The following is a 25,788-nucleotide window of genomic DNA, read 5'->3' as shown; positions in this document are numbered from 1 at the left end:
AAATACATTAGAAGGTCATAGTTTTTCAAAATTACTCATAGTCTCAATACGTCAAGCTTACTGATGTCAGACTCTAATTCGGTGTCCAAATTTTGACACTTTAAAGAACTAGCAAAATAAGCACGTGAAAGAGCTTTGATGCAAATATGTGTTTTTTTGAAGTTCCTTCAGCCATATACTTGCTCTAACTAGATGCCGATGTTTATAACTGCAGGTAACTTCTTTAGTTATACAATAATGCTAAATCGATATTAAAAATAATTATTAATCAACAATTTGTGATATATTTATTATCATAGAGTGATGATGAATAAGAAGACAGTGTAAACTATGTAGAAATTATTCTAGAAACATGCTGAGAGTTTCTTGTTAATTCTATATTATTTGTTGAATTGACGTATTAAAATCAATAGTAATCTTATTGTAAAAGAACTGTAGAATCATTGCTTAAATAGCAATGGACTCTATTCAAATGAACACCTGCATGGGTATTAGCATTTCTGATATTTCATTTCTTCGCCCACAAGAATACACGACTAGCACAATGATTGTATCTATTTGTAAAAGTTCAACGATCTTGTATAGATTTTAGGGTTATTTCTTTAAGACAATTGATTAAAATATCCAAACATTTATAAAACGGTCTTGAATAATAATGTTGCAGAAATGTACTCATTCTAGAACAATTAAAGGAATGAGTTTTCCATTTTACACGAAAACTTATTATGGTTTTGAGGAAATGTTGAAGTGGAGTTGGCATAATGAGGAAGAGGTGGATCTAATATTACATATTAGATAGAAAATATACACATTGGATAGCTTGAAAAAACAATTCATACCGAAATTACATTATATTATTGGTTAGTGAATGAAGTATATACTAAATTTCAAAAAAATGTTGTGTATAGAACGCAAAATGTTATTTTTCATAAAGACAACGCGTTACTTGAACTAAATTAAGACTCGGAAACTTTTATATAACATATACATAATTAACAAAATTACTTTATCATTATAGCATGACTTGAAACACGGGTTTTTTTATCTTATGTAAATTAAATCGATTAAATAAAGCTTGCATTATCAGTAGTTAAAACATTGTTTTCATCAAATTGTATCAAATTTTTATATGCATATCTTAAATTATTAATAATCTTGTAATAATTTAGCAAATATATATATATATATATATATATATATATATATATATATATAGATATATATATATATATATATATATATATATATATATATATATATATATATATATATATGTATATATATATATATATATGTATATATATATATATATATATATAGATATATATATATATATAGATATATATATATATATATATTATAGAAAATATACACATTGGATAGCATTTTTAGTTAGTAAGTTTTAATTTAGTTATGTAATTAGCATGATGTCAGAATAACAATTCTTAACTACTGAGTTTTCTGGATATTCTCCAAAAGAATAAATATAAATACGAAATGTAAACTAAGTCGGTTCGATTTGCCTTTTATATAGTTCTCCAAAATTTCATACAAATAAAAAGTATATGATTTTAGGTCACTTACAAACTGGAATCATATAGCGGCTCCAGATTTAAAAGATATCCTGATGTCTGGGAGATATGGATATTGATTTTTCTTGACATAAATATCGTCCTTAATTTCGATCTTCAATTAAAAAAATGTACGTAAAAGTTATAAAAAAATTATATTACTACCAAACACATTTAAAAAATAAATGGGGTAGTAAAATATAAATAGAGAGTAGTTTCGATCTTCAATTAAAAAAATGTACGTAAAAGTTATAAAAAAATTGTATTACTACCAAACACATTTAAAAAATAAATGGGGTAGTAAAATATAAATAGAGAGTAGTTCAAATATTAGTGGTTTTGTTTAGTAATATAGATTTATTAATTAAAACATACTATAGAACGAAAACATTTTATATACTAATATAATTTTTATATATCAATATCAAACAAGATTGAAGTTACCAGGAGGAAATTATTTAAAAAGGCATAAATATAATATATTGAAATATAAATGAATATATAAAATGAATTAAAAAATATATGAAGAAAGAAAACACATATTCAATGACTGTTCAATAAGATCTCAGAAAATACAACTGGTGATGCTCGTAGTATAAAAAGTTGTTAAAATGTCGGCTATATCAATTAAAGGATTTTATTTTTGTTGTCGATGTAAGGATTATAATTTACACTACAACTACATTGGTTATTTGGAAAATTGAAAATAATAATTTGGGAGTTTATGTGCTGCTACTGCACTAGTTAGATGAGAAAATATAGAATATCCATATTTGAACAATAAACAAATTTAGTTTCGTCAAGATAACGTACGGGTGCATAGCTCGATAGTTTTGAAGTCCGGCAAAGAAATTAATTATGTTAAAACTTACATACCTATTTCTCTATTAACAATTGTACGATCCGGACCATAGAAGAATTATTGAGTGACCGCACTTTTCTTCAAATTTTCCTAGATGTAGCTCAAGATTTTGGCTTAAAGGCATTTGTATATAAACTAAACAAAATACTTCAAATGTAATATGGATATAGAATACGGAATTCAAGTGTAATATCAACATCCTATATCTTCCAGACTTAAACAAGAAAATGTATATACAAGTAGAAGCGCCCTAAGGTAGTATCCTAAGACTCATCCTCTATCTGATTATATAGATTAATAACGAGAGTCAAAGGGCATTTATATAAAAATTTTAAGCAGCTAGCCATACAATAGTAGACTAAACTAAACAATGGCGAGTAAAACTAATTGAGCTCAAGTAATTGATAGGAATAGAGCAACTTACCAACAAAATAATAAATAATCCATGGGTCTTGAACTCAAATGGTACTATTTTACCCTATGAAAATAGTGTTAAATATTTAAATTTTACATAACAGGTACTACATTTAATTTAACACTGAATTAGAAAGAACCTTTTATAAAAAATTGGCTTCTTGGAAGGAAATCCAAAATGTCAATATATTTTTTGTATAATAAATTTTGTCAATCAATACAATGCCAATGTCATGTCAATATATTTTAGAAAAATACATTTTGTTTTACAGGCAAGCGCTAAAAACATTATGGCTATAAGGTGTACAACTGGATTTCATCCAGGACAGCAATATAAAGAATGTTCAAATTTAGAACAAGATGTTGCATAACACAGTGAATACAGCTTAATATATATGCAATGAAGACTGATATCAATCATTTTTAATAAAGACCAAAGAATTTAAAAAATATTACAGATATATCTGGGGCATCTTTCAATCCAAGTATAACAATGGCACGATGTTTGTTATTTGAATTATCATATATTTGATCAATATATGATTCGTTATACAATTTTATTACTTAATTATATCACAGAAAATTAATTAAACACAATTTTTAGACGAACTGGTGTGATTCAATTATTATTGGGTATGACTTTTAATTATGAAACCAGACATTTTATCATTAATCTAATAGGTCAAATGTGGTAACACAAAAAATAATAAATGTAAATCCCAGTTGCTGTAAATTACTAAAGTTATAGAATACTGTATAATATAGTTCTTATAAGAAAATAGAATAACAGATAAATAGATGGTTAAATTAGCTGCAATTATTTTTCTCGCCTTTGCTTGTGGGGTGGTGTCTGCTGAATTCTCATATCCAACATTCCCTAAAACGGAAAGACCATATATTCTACCTCCATTTAATCCAAAACCACTGCCATATGACCGTTTCAGATTTAAGAGATCTCCTAATGACTGGGAAGTACGAATCTATGAATCCTAATAGAATCCGATTAATACTGGTATATTAATAAATCAATCAATCAATTTAAATTAAATTTTAATAACCTTAAATCGAATGATATTATTCGCAAATAAAACTCTTCAGAAATAGAGATCTTAATATTGTGATAAAATATAATCTAACAATATATTTAGACATGATTTGGTAATTATTTGATAATAGTGTGACCAATATTATTTCTCGCACTGTATTTTAATACTCTAACATATTTTTCAGCTAAAACCTGATCTTGGAAGATATACTAATGGAAATACAAGAGCTGAAGTAGAGATAAGTGAACATGGTAGAAACCACGATATAAATGCGGGATGGGCAAAGAATTTAAGGGGGCCAGCAAACTACAGAGACACCTGGCACGTTGTTTTAGATGGTAGAGCCTGTTATATGTTCTTTATAATAAAATAATTTATTCAATGTAATGTGTTACTATTTCTTTAGTGTGTTACAATTGGGTGTATCGATGATTAGATACACGGGAATGGATTAATTTAATTAATCATATAAAATTTGCATGAATGCATTGAATGTGTTCCTAATAAATGAATGGTGAACAATACTGATAAATCGTAACTGGCAATCTATAAAAGGCTTTACTGGGTCGCCTCAGTAACAAAACATTAAAACATCTAGATCCAGATACAACTATTAATTTTTATAATTAGATATTTAGAAGTGATTAAAAGATAAACTTTACTGTAATTAGAAGATTCGATCCCGGCTATTTTTCTAAATCCGGGATTCCGGTATTATCGACATATAATTCCGGATTTCCGGGATTATAGATAAGTAATTGAAATTTAGACTACTACGCAAAAATCACGTTTTTATTAACATAATAATTAATTATTCAAAAAAAATGTTTAGGGTCTAGTGACGCACCTTTTTTGACATTGCATATTTAGGTGAGATTAGGTGGAATATTGTATAAAGATAGGAGTATTAATAGTATCGAGAACATCTGTAACAAATTTCATGTTGAAGCCTTGTTGTGTTTTTTGTTTTCAGTATGTGTCACTTCATCGAAGCGTTAACAAAACATGTTTTCAGTACGTTGAAAATGACTGAATTTTTATCTAATGAATCGCATATGCACGAAGTTTTTCTTTTAACTTCAATTTGGAGAAAAAAAGCAACTGAAGGTGATCGAATGCTATGTGAAGATTATGGCAACCATGCGTCATCGATATCAACATGTGAATATTGGTTTCGGCGTTTTAAAAATTGAAACCGAAAAAAAGATCGTCTGGGTAGGCAAAACACGTGGGCTTGAAGGTATTACCCGATGAAACCATCAAAGGGGATCGGTCTCGACTATAAATGATGCGTTTGAGCCTAGTATTGTGCAAAAATCGGTCGGAATACGAGCAAAGATACAACAATGTTATTTTTCAGCATGACAACGCTCTACCCCATGTTGAAAAATCGGTGAAAACAAAAACTTTAAAATTAAAAAGGAATGATGGAAATGGATTAAAATCGTAATCTGTCTGAGCAGGGCTTCACTTCTTCTGAAAATATTAAAACATTGGCCAATGTTTTACGATAAAGCTTTAAATTAAAAAAATCCTTTAAAATTAATTTATAGTCTTAATACAATATATGAATTTGAAATTATTTTTCAAATACAAATGGTGTATTTACGCTGCATTCATCTTGTTTGCAAGTTCAAGATCATAGTAATAAATTGATTTTCTAAATGCAGAGTGAACTAATGCATGCATATCCCATGTAAGATGCAATAAAGAAAAAATAAAATTATATAGTACTATAATTTTAATGAATAAATAAAAATATAAATTAGTGTTAATAAAAATATAAACAAATATACTGACACAACATTATATAAAAATAATAATTATAAATAGTAATATCGTTTACTCTTACTTAATAATTGTTTTCAAAAATGATATGGGTACTCAAGTCATATTTTGCTTTTTTACTTTCGAAAAGGGAAAGGTGTACTGAATTGTGGAAAAATGTGTGGTGTTTATGGTGATGAACGCTTAAAAGGAGTCTGGTCAGAATTGGTTTGCTTATTTTCGTTTCAGAATTTTAAGATACCCTGTCCGACCAATCATTGAAAAAGCTGATGATGAACTAAATACTAAACTAAACATTGACAATGAAATAGTTTTCAACCTTTTACATAAGAATGAATACCAAAAAAATCGGTACTTAGCAATTAAGCTAGGTTTAAAGAAAATGAAATTATTACTTAATTAACACAATATATCGGGTACGACAATAATGTGCGAAAAAGATAATGGTGAAGCCTGAAGAAGTTCCATAAATAATTGTAAAAGTTGCAGTTAATTCAAGTCTAAGTCATTCACAAAAGCGATTAAAACAAGCGATTTAAAAACATTTCTAAATTTATAAATAGCAAAATACATTGTTATCTATCACGACTATCAATGTATTTTAGTTATTCGGTAAAAATTAAGATTGTTGATTGTCTTTAATAAATAAATAAAATAAAAATTAAGATATTGATTGATATTGGGATATGTATATTTAATGGTGTATTGCTGGCTTCAAAACTTGCTTATGAAAATCACGTGGTTAATTTCTCGCCCAGAAATGTTAAGTCTGTTCTACACTGACGAAATGAGAGTTGAAATATAATTACTGATTAACTTCTTGAAAAACATGAAAATAAAGTCCAAATTACTTTTGCCTCCACCCATTTAATAATTTGGAACATGGGTGCGAAGTATTAGAGGTACAAATAAGTCTCCGTCGTTTATATTCTCATTGTAAAATCACTTTTCCGATATGCTAACCATACGCTACCAGAGGGAAAAAAGTAGTTTTTATTCTCCCAGTACAATTTGCAATATGGAGTGGTCCTACATCTAATCCAATATGAACAATAAATGCGATGCAAATAATTTCGCCAAAACTAGCGTGATAAACCAAACTGATTCTGTACGATTTTTTTGATAAGAACAATTACTATAATCATATCGCAATTTTTTATCACATAAATGTATTAACCTTGGACAAACATCGATATTTTATTTTAAGAACTCCAAGAAGAATAAATGTAAATCCCAGGTCCTGTAATTTACCGAAATTATAAGACACTATATAAGAATATTCTTCTCATCAAACAGCACAATCACATTAGTTAGAGTGTTGAGTTAATAAAAAGACGGTAAATAATAAGTTATTTAAAAAAAAACAATCTTTTTCAAAGTGAATTTATTTTAGATGGTTAAATTGGCTGCAATTATTTTATTTGCCTTTGCTTGTGATGTGATATCTGCCGGATTCTCATACCCTTCACTCCATTCGACGGAAAGACCGTATACTTTACCTCCATTTAATCCACGTACAGACAAGCCGCTATCCTATGACCGCTTCAGGTTTAAAAGATCTCCTAACGACTGGGAAGTAAGTATCTAATCACCTATTTTAATCTAATTTTAATAATTGACAAGTTAAATATATTATAATAATTTAAATATATTCATTTATAAAAAAAATAGTTAAATGTATTTTTATATCGTATTATTTTAGCTAAAACCTGATCTCGGAAGAGATGCAAATGGAAATACAAGAGCTCAAGTGGAGATAAATGAACATGGTAGAAACCACGACATCAATGCTGGTTGGGCAAAAAATTTAAGAGGACCAGGAAGCCATAGAGACACTTGGCATGTTGGTGGTTCAATTAGATGGTAGAGTTGTTATAGTTTTTCCCAATAAAATATTTTACTTTAATATATTGATTTATTATTTTCCATATTATTATAATAATGGGTAGTATTATACATTTCTATAGAACTTATGATTTCATTTGAGTTAAATCAATATGCACCTCCTTTCCTAGAACTATGTTAATTTTATTTGGCAAATATTAATTACCAAGTTGGGTCAAGTCCACCGAGTAGTAGTTTTTTCATAATTATGTATATATAATAGTGAACATTGTTGTACAAAACGTACTTTTAATAGTCATTTCCGTTTCAAAAAGCTTATGAATCATATATTAACGAACAATATAATAATATAGTATGCTAAAATATGAGGTTATATATTCATATCAAACCATCAGATAACAGCAAAATGTAAGTTAACAAGCTATATTGAATCATACACCATCAAGATGATTTAGTTTTTCAAAATGGCAATTTTAATGTCTATAATAAAAGACGAGCAAAACACCACAAGTACAAGTAATTTTAATATAAATACAGATAAAACATTTAAAAGATAGGAAAATTACTATCATGTCAATTGACTGAACATGAAAAGATTTATAATGTACACCCAGTGTACTCAAGCAAAAAAGGCAAAATGTATGTATTCAGTTTTTTGTTCGATACATAATTGGCCATAAAATGTTCATATACTATGCTAATCAAATATTAAAAATAGTGGATCTGTGGAACAACGTAAAATAAAAGCACTTATTGTATGACAATATTCGGTAAATATTGTAAGATGAAAGCTGAAAGTTGATGAAAGTAAGATGAAAAATAGGCTTGTGATATGCCCCATTTTATTTTATCAACCTAACTACTACCAGTTTTTGCCAATAATAGGCTTATTGAAATGAAAATGCAACCCTTTCAGATAAATCTATAATGCAAAAATAACAATATGAAACAAGATAAACAACCAGTTATAAGAAGTGCGTTTTAAACCAAATGCAACAGTGTCAAGCAGTTTCAAGAAAATTATTAACAGAATGTAAGAAACTGATTTCCACTGATTCACAAACTAGCATAAGGGATACAGCCATCGGCATATAATCCTTATTTCGATTAGTAAGATCACTACAGGTTTAAAACATCGCCTGCTCAATGGGAATTAAGATTTTATATCCAATTATTCGCTAGAATTTCTCTCCTATTAAAAAATTTCATAACTCCTATTACATCAATTTTGTACTTATTTTCGTAAATCAACTTAATGCTCTCTTCTGCCTTTGCAAATAGCTCGTTCAATAAAACAGCCAATAAATGTCATCAAAATTTATGACGTCAACATGTCACAATGTTTCCGCATCAAATTTGACAATTGATTTACATTTACCAGTTTATAACCTTCAATTAATATCACTAATATTATCAATAATTTTGCAGATATTTGGCAATATAGCCCATCAATTGAATTTTATAGACCCATTCGATTATAGATTCTGATGCAATATATAGCATTCTATCTCTTTTTAATTGAAACTTAAAATGAGAATGAAAAATGTTGAATTTAAAACGAATTTTATATGTCTGCAAACTGGAATTGACAATATATTCGACGTGATCTATGAAGTCTTTCGGCTATTTTATTGGACGGGCTATATATAGAAAAATATACTTAAAACCAGTAAATATGTTTTATATATTATATAGATTTCCAGAAGTTTAAAAGCAAATAAAATGTTAAAAACTATATTAAGTTATTTAGTATTTACATAAAAAAATGCTATTAAAATTGTTTTCATATTAGTCAGAAGACCTTGTAAAAACAAATAAAATTGTTAATAATATATAATAATATAAAGGAACTGCTGTATTTATTGAACTTCTTAGAAACATACAATAATACATCCATATTAAACTTTATTTAATGGAATTGACGCAAGGTAATTAAATTGAATTGTAAATTAAATAGAATATATCTTTGAAAGCTGAGTGTCTTGGGATTATTGGAACTCTACTCATTATCTAACTGTAATCTTTGAAATGGAACATATTAAAATGGAAAATTAAATATTTTCGGCCTTGTACTTAATTGCTATTTTTATTACCTTTTATTTGCATTGTTTAGTAAATAAATTTAATTTTAATCTGCTGCACTTAAATTAGGCAAAATTAAATCGTATTTATTATTATCGTATGTATTATTAAATTTGTTTAAAATGTTTTTTAACAGGAAATTCTTTAATTAGGTACCTTTTTCTCCTATTTTCTTTATCTGTATTATAATGTACATTTATAAAATATATGTGTATTTTTTTAAAGTCTCCTTTTACCAACTATGGGTTTATCTGGACTGGACGTACAGTTTAACGTGGGCTCCGAACCACGGCCCTCAGCATTAAGACTACGGACTGGCGAGTGATCAACTTCAGAAATTATCCCAGAAGACATGCGGTCTTACCCAGCCTAGTTACTGGCGTGAATGGGATCACTTTCCTTGTCGAATTTTACACTCTTGTTTAGGACAATCACAAACATAAATTTATGACTATGTCCCAGCAGGATTCGAACCCGCGGCTATCGCAACAGTAGGAGGACCGTCCTATCGCCTTTACCACTGCGCCACCAAGCAGGCTTATATATGTACTTGTTAATGCATTATAAATAACAAAAAAACCAAATATTAAAAATACAAAATACTCATACTAAATTTTATGAACAAATAAGTTAGCTAGTATAAAAAATCTGAGTTATTTAATTTAATAAAAAATTGGGTATATATTGTGAAAGTACGGGTACTCATGTTTTATTCATCATATTTGTCATTGCCAACCAATAATTTTTCTTGTTTCTTGTTCGTTAGTTGTAAAGAGTAAAAATATTTGCAAAATAATTGGATCTTATTTTTGTTTCTATAATGATGCATTAAACTAACTAATTGCAGTATATATAATTTTCATATGATGATATTATTTGGTTGTTAATTAATAATTTAATCCACAAAGTAATTAATTTTAAAAATTTGTGTGAATTTGCTTACATTCGCACCAAAAATAATCACATCAGTACTTTTTCTAATATATTTTAAAACTGATTAAAAATACTAATAAGTAATAATACCGGATTGATGTTAGGTTTTAATATTTATCCAGAAACTGCATTAACTCATCTAACTTCACCAATAGTCACCGAGTCATCAAATTAAAAATGCAAAGAATTGACGATTGTTTACTTCTGGATATATTTCAGTCAGAGCTCGTATATTTGACTGCTTCTATAACACATAAACATTGATTTAAACCTAGCAATAAAACTGTTGGAACATATATTTTTTTACATGTTTTTATCTACATGTAAATTTAAATTTGTGTCTACTGGTTTTTAAGATATTTAATTGTTATCTAATCTAAATGATGCGAATGAGGTTACTCATGTTTTGTATTGTTAAAAATATAATACATTATTTATTTTTAAAACAGCAGCCAAAATAACTTATATTTTTCAATATGTTCTAGTTAAAAAAAAACGAGAGAAAGTATGTATAATTTTTTAGTCAAAATTTTTAAAAAAATACTGTTAATTGTTCTACTTCTCATTGAAATGATTTTTCAAAAATGCCAAAATACACTATTCACTTGTACTGTTTTTTTTAATAACTTATTAAAAAGGATTATCCAATATATAGGACAAATAAATGAACATGTACTTTATCAATACAATACATGAACTTTAACAGAAAAGCTACATAGGCACTGCGACTTCTAATTACCAGATGAAGATTATTTAGATTAATGCAGCATGGTTTCAAAATGTTGGAGAAGTGTGAAAATGGATTGCTTATTGCATTCCTGACAAACCAACATTGTTCTTTTATTGTGTCTATACTAGGTCCTACCAATAAATGCTTTTTTAAGTTTAAAAATAATTGTAAGAATATATGAAAATTGGCCAATACAGTTTATTGAAAAAGATTTAGGTGAGGATGTTTTATTTAAGGGTGTTATAAGTGATATAAACACGGATATATTAATATTTATATATATTGAATTATGTCAGATTTAACGATAGTTTCTGTTTTTAATTATACGAACCCCCCAAGTGAAAATTTAGAATACGATGCAGTGTGCGAGTTATATTTTGCAATAATAATAAGATATATTAAGGTCCAAGATATGACTAATTAATTTTTTAAAGCAATAAACATAATTGCATAATTGCATATATATATATATATATATATATATATATATATATATATATATATATATATATATATATATATATATATGTAACAAAAAAATGGCAGTATAATCCATCCAAACATTTCTGGGACTACTGTTATGTTTAAGCGTCTATCTCTGCACCTTGTTCTTTTACCCACGCCAACTGCTACTCCACCAGGTGATATTAAGAAAATATTAATTGAAAATTGCAATTATTTTAAATACTAATTATTTAAATATAACACTCTTTAGTCTGTACCAATGGTGATTCGCGTCGATTCAAGTATTCATTACAATAACAGAGGAAATCAGTAGAAGCAGTTATCTATATCAAGTTTTGAAGAACACCGAATAATATTTAATGATAACCATTACATTTTATTATTATCTTCCTGTAACCTTGACTATTCGATTCCTGTTAGCTTTTTGAGCTAAGCTAATATATTAATTTCGCAATAAAATCTTTGACTTAAACATAATAATGAAATTAGAAATAAGGTGGCTGAGAATGTTTTTAAAAAGTTTTTTTAAAAGCATTACTTATTTTTTGGTAAAGATGGCCTAGAATCATAGACCTTGAAATAATTAAAAGAGCATAAGAGAAAATGTCTGCTTAGCTATATTCTTTAAACATTGTCCAAGTCTTCAACAATGTTTAATACGAGGAAGTTTATATATAAATTTACCAAAATGTTACCGAGGCAAAACACTAAAAGCTCAGTCTGAATGTTTATAATAAAAAAACTGAAGCCTACCTAAACAATGAAATAAATGTGTACATATATCACAATGTGTTCTTGAAAATATCACCGTGGCTGTATTTGCTGATGATATTGCGATACTTTCTATTGGCAAGCAAGTATAGCGTGTAAGTATGATTCAATTAAGTTCTTTATAAGTAAATAGCTCAGTAGCTTTATGTTTACAATGACAAATTTGTTGAAATGAAAAATATCCTCATATAGAATTTTTTTTCTAACTGTAAATAGTTATATTAAGACTATCTTCTTCATTTCAGGATATGAGATATAGCATTAGAAAAAAATAGAAAAAACAGCAATTACCAGAACAGCAGCTGGCTATGATTGACAATGATGAACATGTGCTCATGATGCTAAAAGTTGATTGGCATTTAGTAGTTGAGTTAATCCAAATAGAAATAATTACCAGACTCAATGACAGTTCTTATTACAGTTCTTACTTTGACTATAACATTGCTGCCAAACACTGCCATATTCCGAGGTGATAATGCGCACAAACATACACCCAGAAAGTTTCAGTCTTGGTTGGAGGAGCATGAGAATAAGGAGTAAGGAGTAGACATCCATCTCCAACATTATGGAAGTAATTGGAAGATGTTTTGAATAAGAATGGGATGAAATTTCGTTGGAAATTATTCAGGCGCTCTACGAATCTATTCTGCGAAGAAATTGCAGCTGTTCTAAAAGCAAATGATGATTCAAAACCTTCATTAATAAATAAATATTGTCTATATACCAAGTGTTTTCGATACTCATTATTCTTATTGTTCGATTTGGTGAAATCTGCTGTCGAAGCCCATCAAACACTTTTAGAAACCTATGATGATGTTACTCCGTTATATCCCAATTAACTGTTTCCAATTGCATATATTATTTCAAATTATAATTGCGATAAAAAGTGTATATATTACGACAATTTCAAGAGCAAAAAGTCATAAGCTATTCCAGGTGATACTGGAGGGGAAATATTCTTGAACATAAACTTTAGCTATGCATATCAGCCAGTCAATTGAACAACGATCACTAACACTAACGAAAAAAGATCACTAACAGCCACTGATAGACGCAAAGCCATCCTTCTGCATGACAACTTGGGCCAAACATTGCAAGAGTTGTGAAGGACCATATTGCAGTTCACATAAAAAGTCCTGCAGCACCCAATGTACTCCCCAGATATCGCACTTTCTAATTATCACTTATTCAGACCGATAGGGCATGGCTTTCCTGGTATACGGTTACAAAATATTTCGATGAGTGGACCGCCAACACCGATTTTCGACGTATCAGTTCTCAATAAATGCCTCATTAACGTGAAAAATTGATCACATTATATGCAAACACCTAACACATCACTGCCTTTTGTACCTCATCATTTTTGTACGAATTTATCACAATCCCAAAATATAAAAAATAACTAATAATAGTTACTTATTATTTTATTGAATCGACAGTTGTAAAATAGCCGTATTATTTTAGAAAATACCTGAAACCATAAACATTTTATTATAATGCCGTAATTTTCATTTTGTAACAATGTCATGAATAAATATAATGTTCAATTTAACATGAAATTATATTTAATTCAATTTTCGTGTTCAAAAATGGTAAGTAGCAAACTTAATTTTTAAAAGGTCTATATAATTTTTATGCTAAAGATTTGTTTACTATATCGGAGCAATGACCCAAAGTTGAACTTGAAAAGTATGTTACTAGTAGGAAAGTAACTTACCTTGAAGTTGTTTCTTTTGTCAATTTGCTTACAGCTACTGGCGGTATTTTACTGATTTTGGGATTTACATATTCAAAACCTAATAAATAGCCTTTCCATGTATTAGTGCGATGTAAATTTTCATTATTATTACCGGTATTACTTAATTTATTACTAATAGTATACAAAATGTTTGATTTTCAATGTATTAAGATAAACAGTACTTATTGCAGTACTATTGCGTTCCTTTTAATAGATGATTCATATTTTATCTCCGTTGTTTATTACTATTTTTGTATGCGGAAAACAATATAAATAAGACACACATAGTTAATATGATAACCACGAAAAACATAATTATAGATACATTATAATATTCCTGATAATTAAAAAGAACGACTAATTAAATATTTAACAGTATATAACTAATTAAACATTAAATTTATAACAGTATATAGTACATACAATGTTAGATAATTATTTATCATATAAATTGTTAATTTTTATTTTTAATTAAGTATTTAAACATTAAGTTATCAAATACATTCATAATATATTTGATAAAACTCATAATAGTGTGGTGCTACTGGAGAAAATACTGTTCGTCTAAGAAAAAATAAATTTTTATATTTGTTGAGGTCAATTGTCATATATATTGCTTGCCTGTCAAAAAATTCCGTAATATATCAATGAATAACATAGCGTTAATGACTTTTTTTCATAAAATAGCGCTTTATTTAATTAATATGTCAGGACGGAGGTGTATGATATTTTAACAAATTTGTTTGTTTACAGCTGCTGGTTAAATCAATATACTAGCGGTATTTTATAATGTATTTATTTCGTAAATAAAGTTTTTAGGGTTTGTGCTATGTTTTTAGTCGTTTAGTCACAAAATCTTGTTAAAAACAAAAATACTAGAAAGGGCTTATGGTAAATGTAATAAAAAAAACAGGAACTTATGAATGGCATAAAGTATTTCTTGAAAAATTAAGAATTATTGGTTTTTGATATTCGGTACGTTCTAGGACTAATCACAAGGACGTTCTAGATATTCTGAATTGGGTTAACGATTCTTTCATATCATAAAAGCTCGAAAAATCTGTTTGTTATTTTTGTAAATTATTATTATTATTTTATTTGGTATTTATGGTTAGTTTCATCACGACCTGACTTCGAAGAGACAAATAATGAATAAAGAATTTTACTAAAGGAAATCAGCCAGAAGCGGTCATATATGTTATATATGTAATGTTGGAGGAAAAGAAATTTTGGTTTTTCAACGTTGGATTATCCATAGCTAGTCCCATATTTCTAGTAATACTTATTCAACGAAGTCATATTATAGAGCGTTTGAAGGGTAACAGCCGATTTGAAGATATCAACATTTGTTTATTGAGTCAAAGTATATTTGGCTTTGAAAACGTAGGATTCCAGGTTTTTCTCATTATATTTTTATACTAAATATTTATTAATAAATTACGGTGATATTTTTGAATAAGCCGCGTCATTTAGTTTGAAACTAAATAAGCTCTCAAACTGTAACAAAAATGGAAATAATCGAATTTCGTTAACTGATAACATAAGCATTATTTTTTAACAGGGGGCTCTGATTAGTTCTAAAAAACTGTTCTATAATATTCTGATGTATTTATTTACATGAATTTTTTTAAAATACATGACTTCTGTAGGAAATGTAGTTTTTTCAGGAATAAAATGTCTTTTTTATATTTTGATCCTTACAAGTGCAGATAAACTGCTCTTTGCATCCTAGGCGTTGTTGCAATATGTTTGTCATCGCCCAGTTGCATGTCAGATAGAAACTGTAAATATCCATCCTATATACGAAGATAATCTTAAAATGATATGATAAAATCATTACCGCTAGTCGTTTAAGCTGCTGTGATCATATTTCTACTTTAGATCCAAATGATGTTAGACTTTTAGATAAATATAATAAACCTAACTCTATAATTAAGTCTAACTCACTAAATCCAATTTGATTTATTATTTGATTAATCAAAGCATACTTTTTGCATGAAATAATGAGCACCACGAAAGACAAATTAAAATCACATAACCCCATAAATGATGAATAATGGACCCTTCTCCAAAATGAGTAAATATGCTCTAAAGACTATATTGGAATTATATGATATAATTTTTGAGAAAAAATGTTTAATGTATCTGAGTAATTTCGTGTGCCAGTATCCCAAAATATTGTGGCATTTGCACCGAATCAACAACAGCAAATGCTAAAGTTAGCGAAGTCACACGAACATGTCGACAACAAATTATTCTGCTTATAAACGTTTAAATTTAATCTTTAACATTTATCTAATTAAGTTGGAACATGCGACAATTTCACAGTTATTCGGTTTTATCGTCGTATAAAATTAACCGAAACAAAACGTCTGGTAATTTATTGCTGATTTTGTTTTTTTAGAATTAATAGTATTTGTAAAATGTAGTAAGTATATACATCCACGCTAATTTTACAAGGCGTATTTAAAAGTAAATATGATATTTTTAAAACATCGATTTTATTGGACGGTTGCCAGCGATAGAAGCTCTTTGATATGAACGATATCTGACCAATAAAAAATTATAAACAGAGTAGTGGAGTAGAAATGACAGTGGAGAGAATATATCAAATAAAGTCGGTGTTGATAAAAAAATGTATATGGTGAGTCCACAAGTGGTATATGGTTTTAAAGAAGGTCATGAAAATCTAAATGATGAATCAATATGTTCCCCAGTATGTCACAAAAATTGTGAATGCATTCATGCTATGAACTTAATACTCGCTGATAATAGGGCCTTATTCGTTGAAGCACCGATAATTCTTCATGATATAGTTCGAATTGCAGAGTCATATGGTTTAAGAATAATTCAGAACATAAGTGCATCGACTGCCCAAGAGTCCTTCAGGTAAAACTGTACCGCTCGCTTTTATCTACTGCATTTTCTATTTTTCTTTAGCGTCAATAAATAAGAGTCACATTATATAACTATCACTATATTATTTTCGTCCTATTTCCATTCACCGAGCTATAATTCTCAAAAAATATTTGGGATAAGTAATACAGGAGAAGTAACTGGAATCTACCGCCATAATAATAAGCTACAGTTGTAGAACAAATCCGGAGACGCTAGTTGCAATTGTTTAGAAATGTTTGTCGAATATAAGGTGACGAATTGCCTACAGACTTATTTGGCGACCTCTTGGATAGAACGCGTAAGCAAGCAACTCCGAGAAATACATCAAGATCATATAAAGCGAGCTGAAAAATAGAAGACTAACATTGTCAGGTCAGAACGGTTGCGGAAAATCGCCAACACTGGTGATATTTGGTGAAAAATATTCTGCATGAGTTCTGCGGTAAAAGAACAGTCAACATCTTTATTGAGATTAATGGGAACGATATTAAATGTACCACTCCAAAATAATTAGGAGTTATTAAAATTGTATAAGATTTGTACTCATATAAAATGCTTTTTGATAGTTGCGTAGAACTGTTAGTAAGGCAATTCATTCATGTCAATTATGGGCTATTAAACCAGGCTAGGTCAAACAGCTTCCGCCTGTTATTGGTTTTTATTTCTATTACGTTTAATAAGAAGTCACGTGATAGTGAACTAGGAACTGACATCAAATCGTATTTGTTTAGCCTAACATTTATTAACAATGTTTCCTTACCAAATATATACTTATATTAAATATTTGTATTTGTTTATTACGCAAGCTTTATGCAATGTATAACTTAGGAAGCAGCAGTGGTTTGATCATAATTTAAAGCACATAGACCCGATCAAATAGCTTGCTAAAAAATGTTAATTTTATTAAATCATAAATTAATTAATCATTTAAGAGAGTAATGAAGATAAAAACATCAGCACGAATTGAATAATACTATTTAATACGGCCTTTTCAAAGCAGTCGATCAATACCCCTATACGTCCACAGTGTTGTTTTTAGTCACTTTGAGTAATTTTCTCTTCATCCTGACCACATGTTGTTTTCACTTCAATGTTTATTGCGTTCGAACAAGGTCAAACGGATATCTTAATTATCAACGCATTGCTTTTGCTTAAACTATGAGTAAATGCGTGTTCTGAGCAAAATAGAACCCAGTTGTAAACATAATTTTATTTTAAAAAAATATCTGTTGGCTGGATTTTCCAGTAAAATTTAAACTAGAGAGTATATTCTAGAGTACAGGGAAGTGAACAAGATGTAGGATATGATTAATTCTATGGTTATGTTTTCACATTTTTATTATTTTCTTATATATAGCTGTGAAAATTAATAGTAGCTAGTTCTGGAAAATTCCAACCGGTACCGCCTGATTTTGCGAAGTTACCATTCACAAACAATCGAGAGGTTGAATCTAACGAAATACAACAGATATTTTGGATTTGACCCTGGCTGAGGTCTTTTTGTAAAGTTAAGAATTTTGTTGTTTTTAGTTTATCTGTACTTTACTATTCATATTTTGATTATAAATGATATACAACAATGGATAAGTAATCGATTTATGAACATTGTCAAAAAATCTATTGTAACACTTTTAATCTGAACACGAAGGGGGACATTCCATTCAGGTGTGTTCCTATTCAAATTTTATTTTAATTTTGCAAATTGGATTCAATTTTATACCAAACTAATTATATTTAAGCATGGTTGGCCCTACGAAAGTAAAGGTACAGATAAATATGACTTGATGTCCTTTATGTGAGTATATCTCATCAAAATCACAGCTCGTTGATGATATAGTCAATTCACAGTATTAAAATTGAACAAGCAACATTGAAGCTTGGCTCATTTGAAGATTTTCAAGGTTCCTATTTTGTTAAAAATATTACTACTTGATTGACTTGACTACTTAATTTGAGCGTAATCGATCAGGAATTCATTCATCAGGAAAAAGAGTGTATCAAAGGAGGAGAGATGAGAGTTATTAAAATCAGATAAAAATATGATTGCAGCTAAACTAGCTGCTAAAATTCCAATACATAAAAGTGACCCTACAAGTGTGGAAGCATGGGTAAATGAGATCAAAAATATAGGATATGTTTATATAAGCTCCAATCTTAAGTTTCTGGGTACCTACCCTACTTTAAATAAAGAACATTTTATACAATATGAAGACAATATGAAATGTTAAAAGAATATAGCCATGAATGTATATTCTATGCACAGACTTAATGCATGTAGATTTGAATTGTATTCACTGGTTTTATTGAACTGAATTGAGGGTTTGCATGATGTTTTTGCACATCGAAGAGATTCGATAAGAAAACAATGAAGGTATTTTTTAGTGCCATGCAAGATATATTATTGAGTAATTTTAAAGAGGCTTGTATTTTTATGTGTTGATAAATAAAATATACTTGTTACCTTATATGTGGTTTTGTTTATAAAAGGTTAAATAACTTAGACATAATATATAAACTTAAAATAATAGACACAGTAAACTTAGTTAAATTCGAACTTGAGTTTCAATTTGAGTTAATTTGAGAATTCCAGAATATATCATACTCTATCATAAGTCTACGAATAATTTACAAGAACAGTACTTTGGTTTGTTATTGTAGTGTTTATATATTGATAAATAATTAAATATTTTTTTATATTCTCTATTTTATTTTCACATTTAGTAAACATTTTAGTAAACTTTTGATTTGAAAGGGAAAAAGAAAAAATATAGCCATTGATTGAAATCGCCAAATAAATAACGAAGGTGGAAAAATATAATTTCTTGTAATATGTTTAAGCACACCTATGTAAACAAGAGATAACGTTTAATTAACATTATTTTGTCATAAGGTGAAACGATTTCTAGTAAAGGAATATTCTCAATGGTTTACCAAAACACAACGTTTCCAAGTGTATATCAAAATAAATGGAGTATACTAAGTACTTGGAGTAACTGGAATTCCCTTATACTAATAAAATACAGCTGTGTAAGCAAATTCTCAAATCAGGGTAATGGAATCTAAAATTCCGACTGCAAAGATTCTAAAATGAATAATGTTAACTAGACTTATTGTAATATAGGGAACTACAAACAAATTAAATTTACAAAGATCTACCAGTAATAGAACATTAGATTTTTTAATACTTAATTATCGGAGAATTATAGGAACTTTATTTCCTGATGTCCAGCCAACAACGGACGAATTGGGAACGGCAATAAAATCATTAAAGTATAGCAAGACCGCTGGAGTTGATTAAGTTACGAGAGAAATGATCAACGCCAGTGGGAAAACGTTGTTTCACCGGCTTCATGTGCTGCTCATGCAAATTTGGCGATAGGAAAGAGTATCGTCGGTGTGGAAGAAAAATGCGATAATTATACCTAGAGTGAAAAAAGGCGACAGTAAAGAATGGAAGAACTTTCCAGATAGGTGTTCTATCAATTGCCGAAAGGTGTTTATGAAGATCATATAAAGAGCTCACAGGGAGAGGCCAAGAAGAGCAGGCGGGTTCTAGACCCAATAGACGTGTAGATAAGAATTTCGGGCTATGCCAACTAATGGAAGAACGTATTAGATTGTCGTTTTTATTGATTTTCGCTTTGCTTGTATACACTTATATATACTTATGTTCAATTATATACACTGACTTTTGGAAGATGAACATGTTCCCTAAAAATTCTTAAACTTCTTTAGGCGTCCTACGACGGTTCCATTGTGTGCTGTGTACACGTTCGAGATAATTTGTAAAATCCATTTCCAAAGCTCTGCACACCGGATATGTTTCTCCATCGCTTTTTGCTTCTAGCTCCAATGCTTCTAGCATTGTTTATGATATAGTTCGAACTGCAGAGCCATATGGCTTGAAAATTAATGAAGAAAATACTTGACGGATAGCATAATATAAATATCAATTATCAATAAATATTTGGTATCAGTAATATAGGGGAATAAAGTGTTTATCTACCGCTGAAAATAATAAGCCGAATCGACCAAGTTGCAGGAGCTTTTGCTTTTCTAATATGTGCTTGTGGAAGAGAGGAAATGTTACAATCAAGACCCTCTTCTACCAAAATCCACCTCTTTCTACAAATGTACAAACTCTACATGTTTCTCTCTGAGATCTAATTAGAATAGAAATCATTCGTTTAAGATGCGAACACAATTGAAGAACAAAATTAAGTTATCAGCGAACAGAGACGTAGAAGATCGACGTTTTGGATGGAAGATTGGACACCAACAGCAGCATACTGATGATTAAGATTTGAAAAAGTCTAGGTGTCTTATTAATAATTACTGATAAGTCTCAGTTAAATTTGAATAATATTCTACAACACAGAATTATATATTTTTAAAGCGTTATCCCTATTGGCACTTGTATTTCACATATGCATTTGATTTATATATATATATATATATATATATATATATATATATATATATATATATATATATATATATATGTTTGTTAGACTTATATCTAACACATTTAGTTAGCTTTCCACATTTGGTACACAATTTAGTAGACACACTTTTTCTTTATATTTTTTTCAATGTATAGTCTGTTTTTCTAGCTTTCGAAACGGTTGTCGAATTTGATTTAGGAAATGATTGTGATTCAATATTCTCAATCTACTTAAAACGATGTCTTTGTGAGTTTAAGAAATATTTAGAAATTCGATAAGGTTAAATCTGACTAAAAGAACGATTACGTAATGATATAAGCTGAGTTCTTGTAAATGTGGCGAAGAATCGATTCCATGTTATTAGGGGCAACACTGCGATGAAAAAACAAATATTATGGTATAATTCTATCCTATGACACTTTGACCCGGTAGAAATAATTCACAATGAACAATAACACGATTTTAAAGTCTTACATTTTGTCCCTTCCGCTTTTTGGTTTGAAAAATAAAAACAGATGAATTAGGATCATCACAGCTAAAGAGAAATATTTACTGTGTTAGGTAATGTGGATTTACTGGGACAATTGAGCTATAAATGAAAATAGCAAATGTCGAACGGGAAATCTGTAAATTACAATACAGTCAGAGATTGCAGCGAAAAATACACAGAAGCATAAAAATTTTATAGTTTTATTCAACCTAAAATTCGAAAAATGAACAATTTTTATCTATATTGAAGTCGAGTAATAATAAACAAAATGATAAACATTGTTGTTTTAAAAAATCGTTTATATATCTGTACCAAGAATTATTTCGCTCAAAACATGTAAATATAGATAACGACCTCAAACGAACGACACGAAATGAAAGTGTAAATCCCTCTGAAAGTAAATTACCGTCTCTAGAAAAACAAGTATAAATCAATAAGAGAGTGATTCTTTGCGAACAGTGTGGTGAGATATCTTAGACGAGAAGACAAAATCAAGGTAAGTCAGTTTTCTAGTAGCCGTATATTTTTGAAGTTCAGATTTGGGTCATTGCTCTGATAAAATAAATAATACTGAAATAAATGTATGCAAAATATATAAATTTCGTTTTATCCGTCAGTTAATATTTCATGCGAATCTTCCAAAATATTTCAAGTAGTAAATAGTTGGAACATTAATCAACGTTATATCAAGCAATACTAAACACTAAATACAACCCTGGTTGATCGAAAAAAAAAACGATATCCTTATGTGGTGAATGAATAGTATAAAATTAGTGACTAAAATAGTTTTCAAATAAACTAAAAGTATTAAACCCTACAAGTTTCATAACCTATATTACTCTTAGAATTTAAAAGGAATACATTATTCTAATGACCCAAATGTGCTAGACCATGATTAGAATAAAAAATAGATTTATATCCTTATGAGAATTTTTATTAAAATTGATTTAGTTAGATAAATGGTTTATTGATAAAAATGGTATATTAGAAATTCAAAAATTAATTTAACAAAATGAATGAATCAATTAATGAAAATAATGACACCGCCGGCTAACATGTGTTTCCTCTTCACAGAACGTGCTCAAGCCAGCTTTTTATTTGTACGAAAAAAAATGAACTGGTGACTTGAACTCACTTAAATGATGGAAGTGTTTTGCGGAGCATATAATGTAAATACTTCCTGGAGTTATCGTAAAATATCCATGACTAGTTCCAATTGTTAAACTACTCTAAATTAATTGCTCGTAAGTGAAATATCAATAATCAATAATTATGCAACTCTCAATAATTATGCAAGCGTTTGTTCGTATCTTTATAGAGAATTATCTTCGCATCTTTTTATTCATTCCTTACATGAGTTATTTATTGGTATGTTGTCACCACAAACATCTACAAGCATTCGATACACTCAGCTACATTTTTCTGTTAATTAAAGCAGAGAAATAAAATTTTCATTAAATAATAGATAAAATAGGGATTTGTATAAAACTTAAAGCGATATAAGTCGAATATCATCGATACATGTCTAACCTCTCCCAAACTACCGCAAACTGCAAACACGGATCGAAAGACTTTCAATAACATGCATTTTCTAACAAATGTTCTGTTCAAGTTCTTAATGATTAAATTTGCTATATTTATTTACAGATGAGGAAAATTGCGTTTTTATTTGCTTGCTTTGTGGCTCTATATGCCACCGTTTCTGCAACATGGAAACCAACAGAACCAAGAGGAGGAGGAAGTAGTGGACCTTTCATACCAACACAATCAACTGGACCTTACAATCCCAATCCAAGATATACAAGATTTAAAAGATTTGTTCCCAGTAATCAGCATAATCCAAGCAGTAATCCTGCACAAATCCCACACACTCCAGGATGGGAAGTAAGTTTATAATTTTGTTGACAACTGAAATGGTTTAAATGTTTAAACTATATTTATCTCTTGGTTTTAGGTTAAACCTGATATTGGAAGAGATCAAAGAGGAAATACAAGAGCACAAGTGGAGGTACAACATCATGGAGATAACCATGATTTTAATGCTGGTTATGGTTCGAATATTAGAGGGCCCGATGGTCACAGGGAAAGCTGGCATGCTGGTGGAAGAATTAGATGGTAGAACAATGTTATAATTAATAAAAACCTACAAAATTGAACGATGTATTATTAGTGTTAACAAATAGCGTTAGTATGGGTGTTAGCTCGGAAAATATTTAATTAGAAGAAAATGATGAAATTAGTTACCTTGCACATTTTCAATAACAGTTTGGATATATTGGGTGCCTGCATAGTAAATGGTTTATTCATACAGATTTGGCTATTGGCCAAATAGAAAGTAGCAATGTCAAAAAAAGAACTATTAAACAACCTAATCTGATTGACTAATAATATTCTGACCTAATGAATCTGACCTAATAAGATTGATCTAACTTTGGTGTCTTACTAGTTATGAAATAATCAATTTTTCACGTGTTAAGTATGATAATATGATTTATCAGATGTCTTGGAAAGATTTATTGGTCTACGCCTACGTGAGATTTGAAAAGCTTGGATTATTTCTTACTGGGATTTATTAATAATACATTGATTTACCTCAACGATAAATAAACAAGTAATGCGCAAGAAAAATAACTATAAAACTCAAACTCAATTATACTTTATGCCAGCAAACCTCATTATTTAAATATAATTAATTGTCTACAGCGCCCTCAACAAAAGACTGCAATAAGAAAAAATACATTAAAAGTGGTTTGTTTTAGTGGATTATAAAAGTCAATATAATTTCGAAAAGACATTTTACGAATGACACAGTGATCATGGCTAAATATATATTTCTGCCTAAGGCTATATACAAAGTATAAGTAGTAGTCAACAAGATCTACAAATAGACTAGAGACTGGAAAATACAGCTTAATATCTCCAAATCTGTCCATATTAATTTTGCGTTGCGGCGAAATGACAAAAACCTAATTAGATCACTTGGCGGAAGCCCGATTCCTCAAGCAAAACAGATAAATACTTCGGCGTCAGTTTCGATGGTAAGTTAAATTGGAAACATCTTGTTAGACAAAAAGCAGAGCAGATTAGACTCAAAGTCAATATTTTGTAATAATTTTATTAATCCCATACTTGCCTTGCTTGTTGCAAGTACAACAAAACAGTAGTAAGAAATTAATTTGTAAATTAAAATTGTACTAAACATATCTATTGTAAAATGTAATTAATTAACAAAATACGAATAAAAAAGAATAAAAAAATCAGTATACTCCCATTTAACATCTCGAACGCCATCTAGTGATGCAGTTGCGCAAAAATTGGTTACATTTTATATATGGTATCGAGTTCTATGTCTCGTTATTTTCTGATATAAATAACATTCAATATAATTAGCGTATTGACCATGGATGAAACAGAGTATTATTTAAGAGATAAAATATATTTATATTATTGAATAAAATTGTATATTATCAATAAAGTTATGTAAAAATTATAGCTTAAAAATGTTGTAGTATATAGACCTAAAATCAAAGAGATTGTTTTATCAGTTTTTCATAAAGCAAATTTGGATCTATGAGCTGCAATAAAGATTTCGCCTTAAAACATGAAATAACGTTACTAAATCATAGAAACGTGGAAACAATACAGCTAATGGACAACTCGCAGGAAGTCAGAACATTGAAGCCAATCAAAACCACACGAACTTGTATAGC

General features: G+C 28.9%; 2 protein-coding genes across 7 annotated transcripts in view; one reads left to right on the top strand and one right to left on the bottom strand.

The window, feature by feature from the left end:
* The window catches only part of Usp32 (Ubiquitin specific protease 32), a 65,196-nt gene that overhangs the window by 30,035 nt on the left and 9,373 nt on the right, over positions 1–25,788 (bottom strand). The window lies entirely within an intron of this gene.
* On the top strand, positions 6,888–24,234 carry LOC143192668 (acaloleptin A). Its single transcript, XM_076398144.1, has 6 exons — positions 6,888–7,018; positions 7,075–7,257; positions 7,384–7,545; positions 22,524–22,574; positions 23,726–23,962; positions 24,033–24,234. Exons 2-6 carry the CDS (start codon positions 7,075–7,077, stop codon positions 24,195–24,197), a joined length of 798 nt encoding a protein of 265 aa, XP_076254259.1. The 5' UTR covers positions 6,888–7,018; the 3' UTR covers positions 24,198–24,234.

Source organism: Rhynchophorus ferrugineus, unplaced genomic scaffold (assembly GCF_030347505.1).
Source record: "Rhynchophorus ferrugineus isolate W39M unplaced genomic scaffold, kcgeb_rfMv2 rfM3, whole genome shotgun sequence".
NCBI lineage: Eukaryota > Metazoa > Arthropoda > Insecta > Coleoptera > Curculionidae > Rhynchophorus > Rhynchophorus ferrugineus.
The sequence above is the reverse complement of the archived record's forward strand: the minus strand, read 5'-3'. Positions and strand labels throughout refer to the sequence as shown.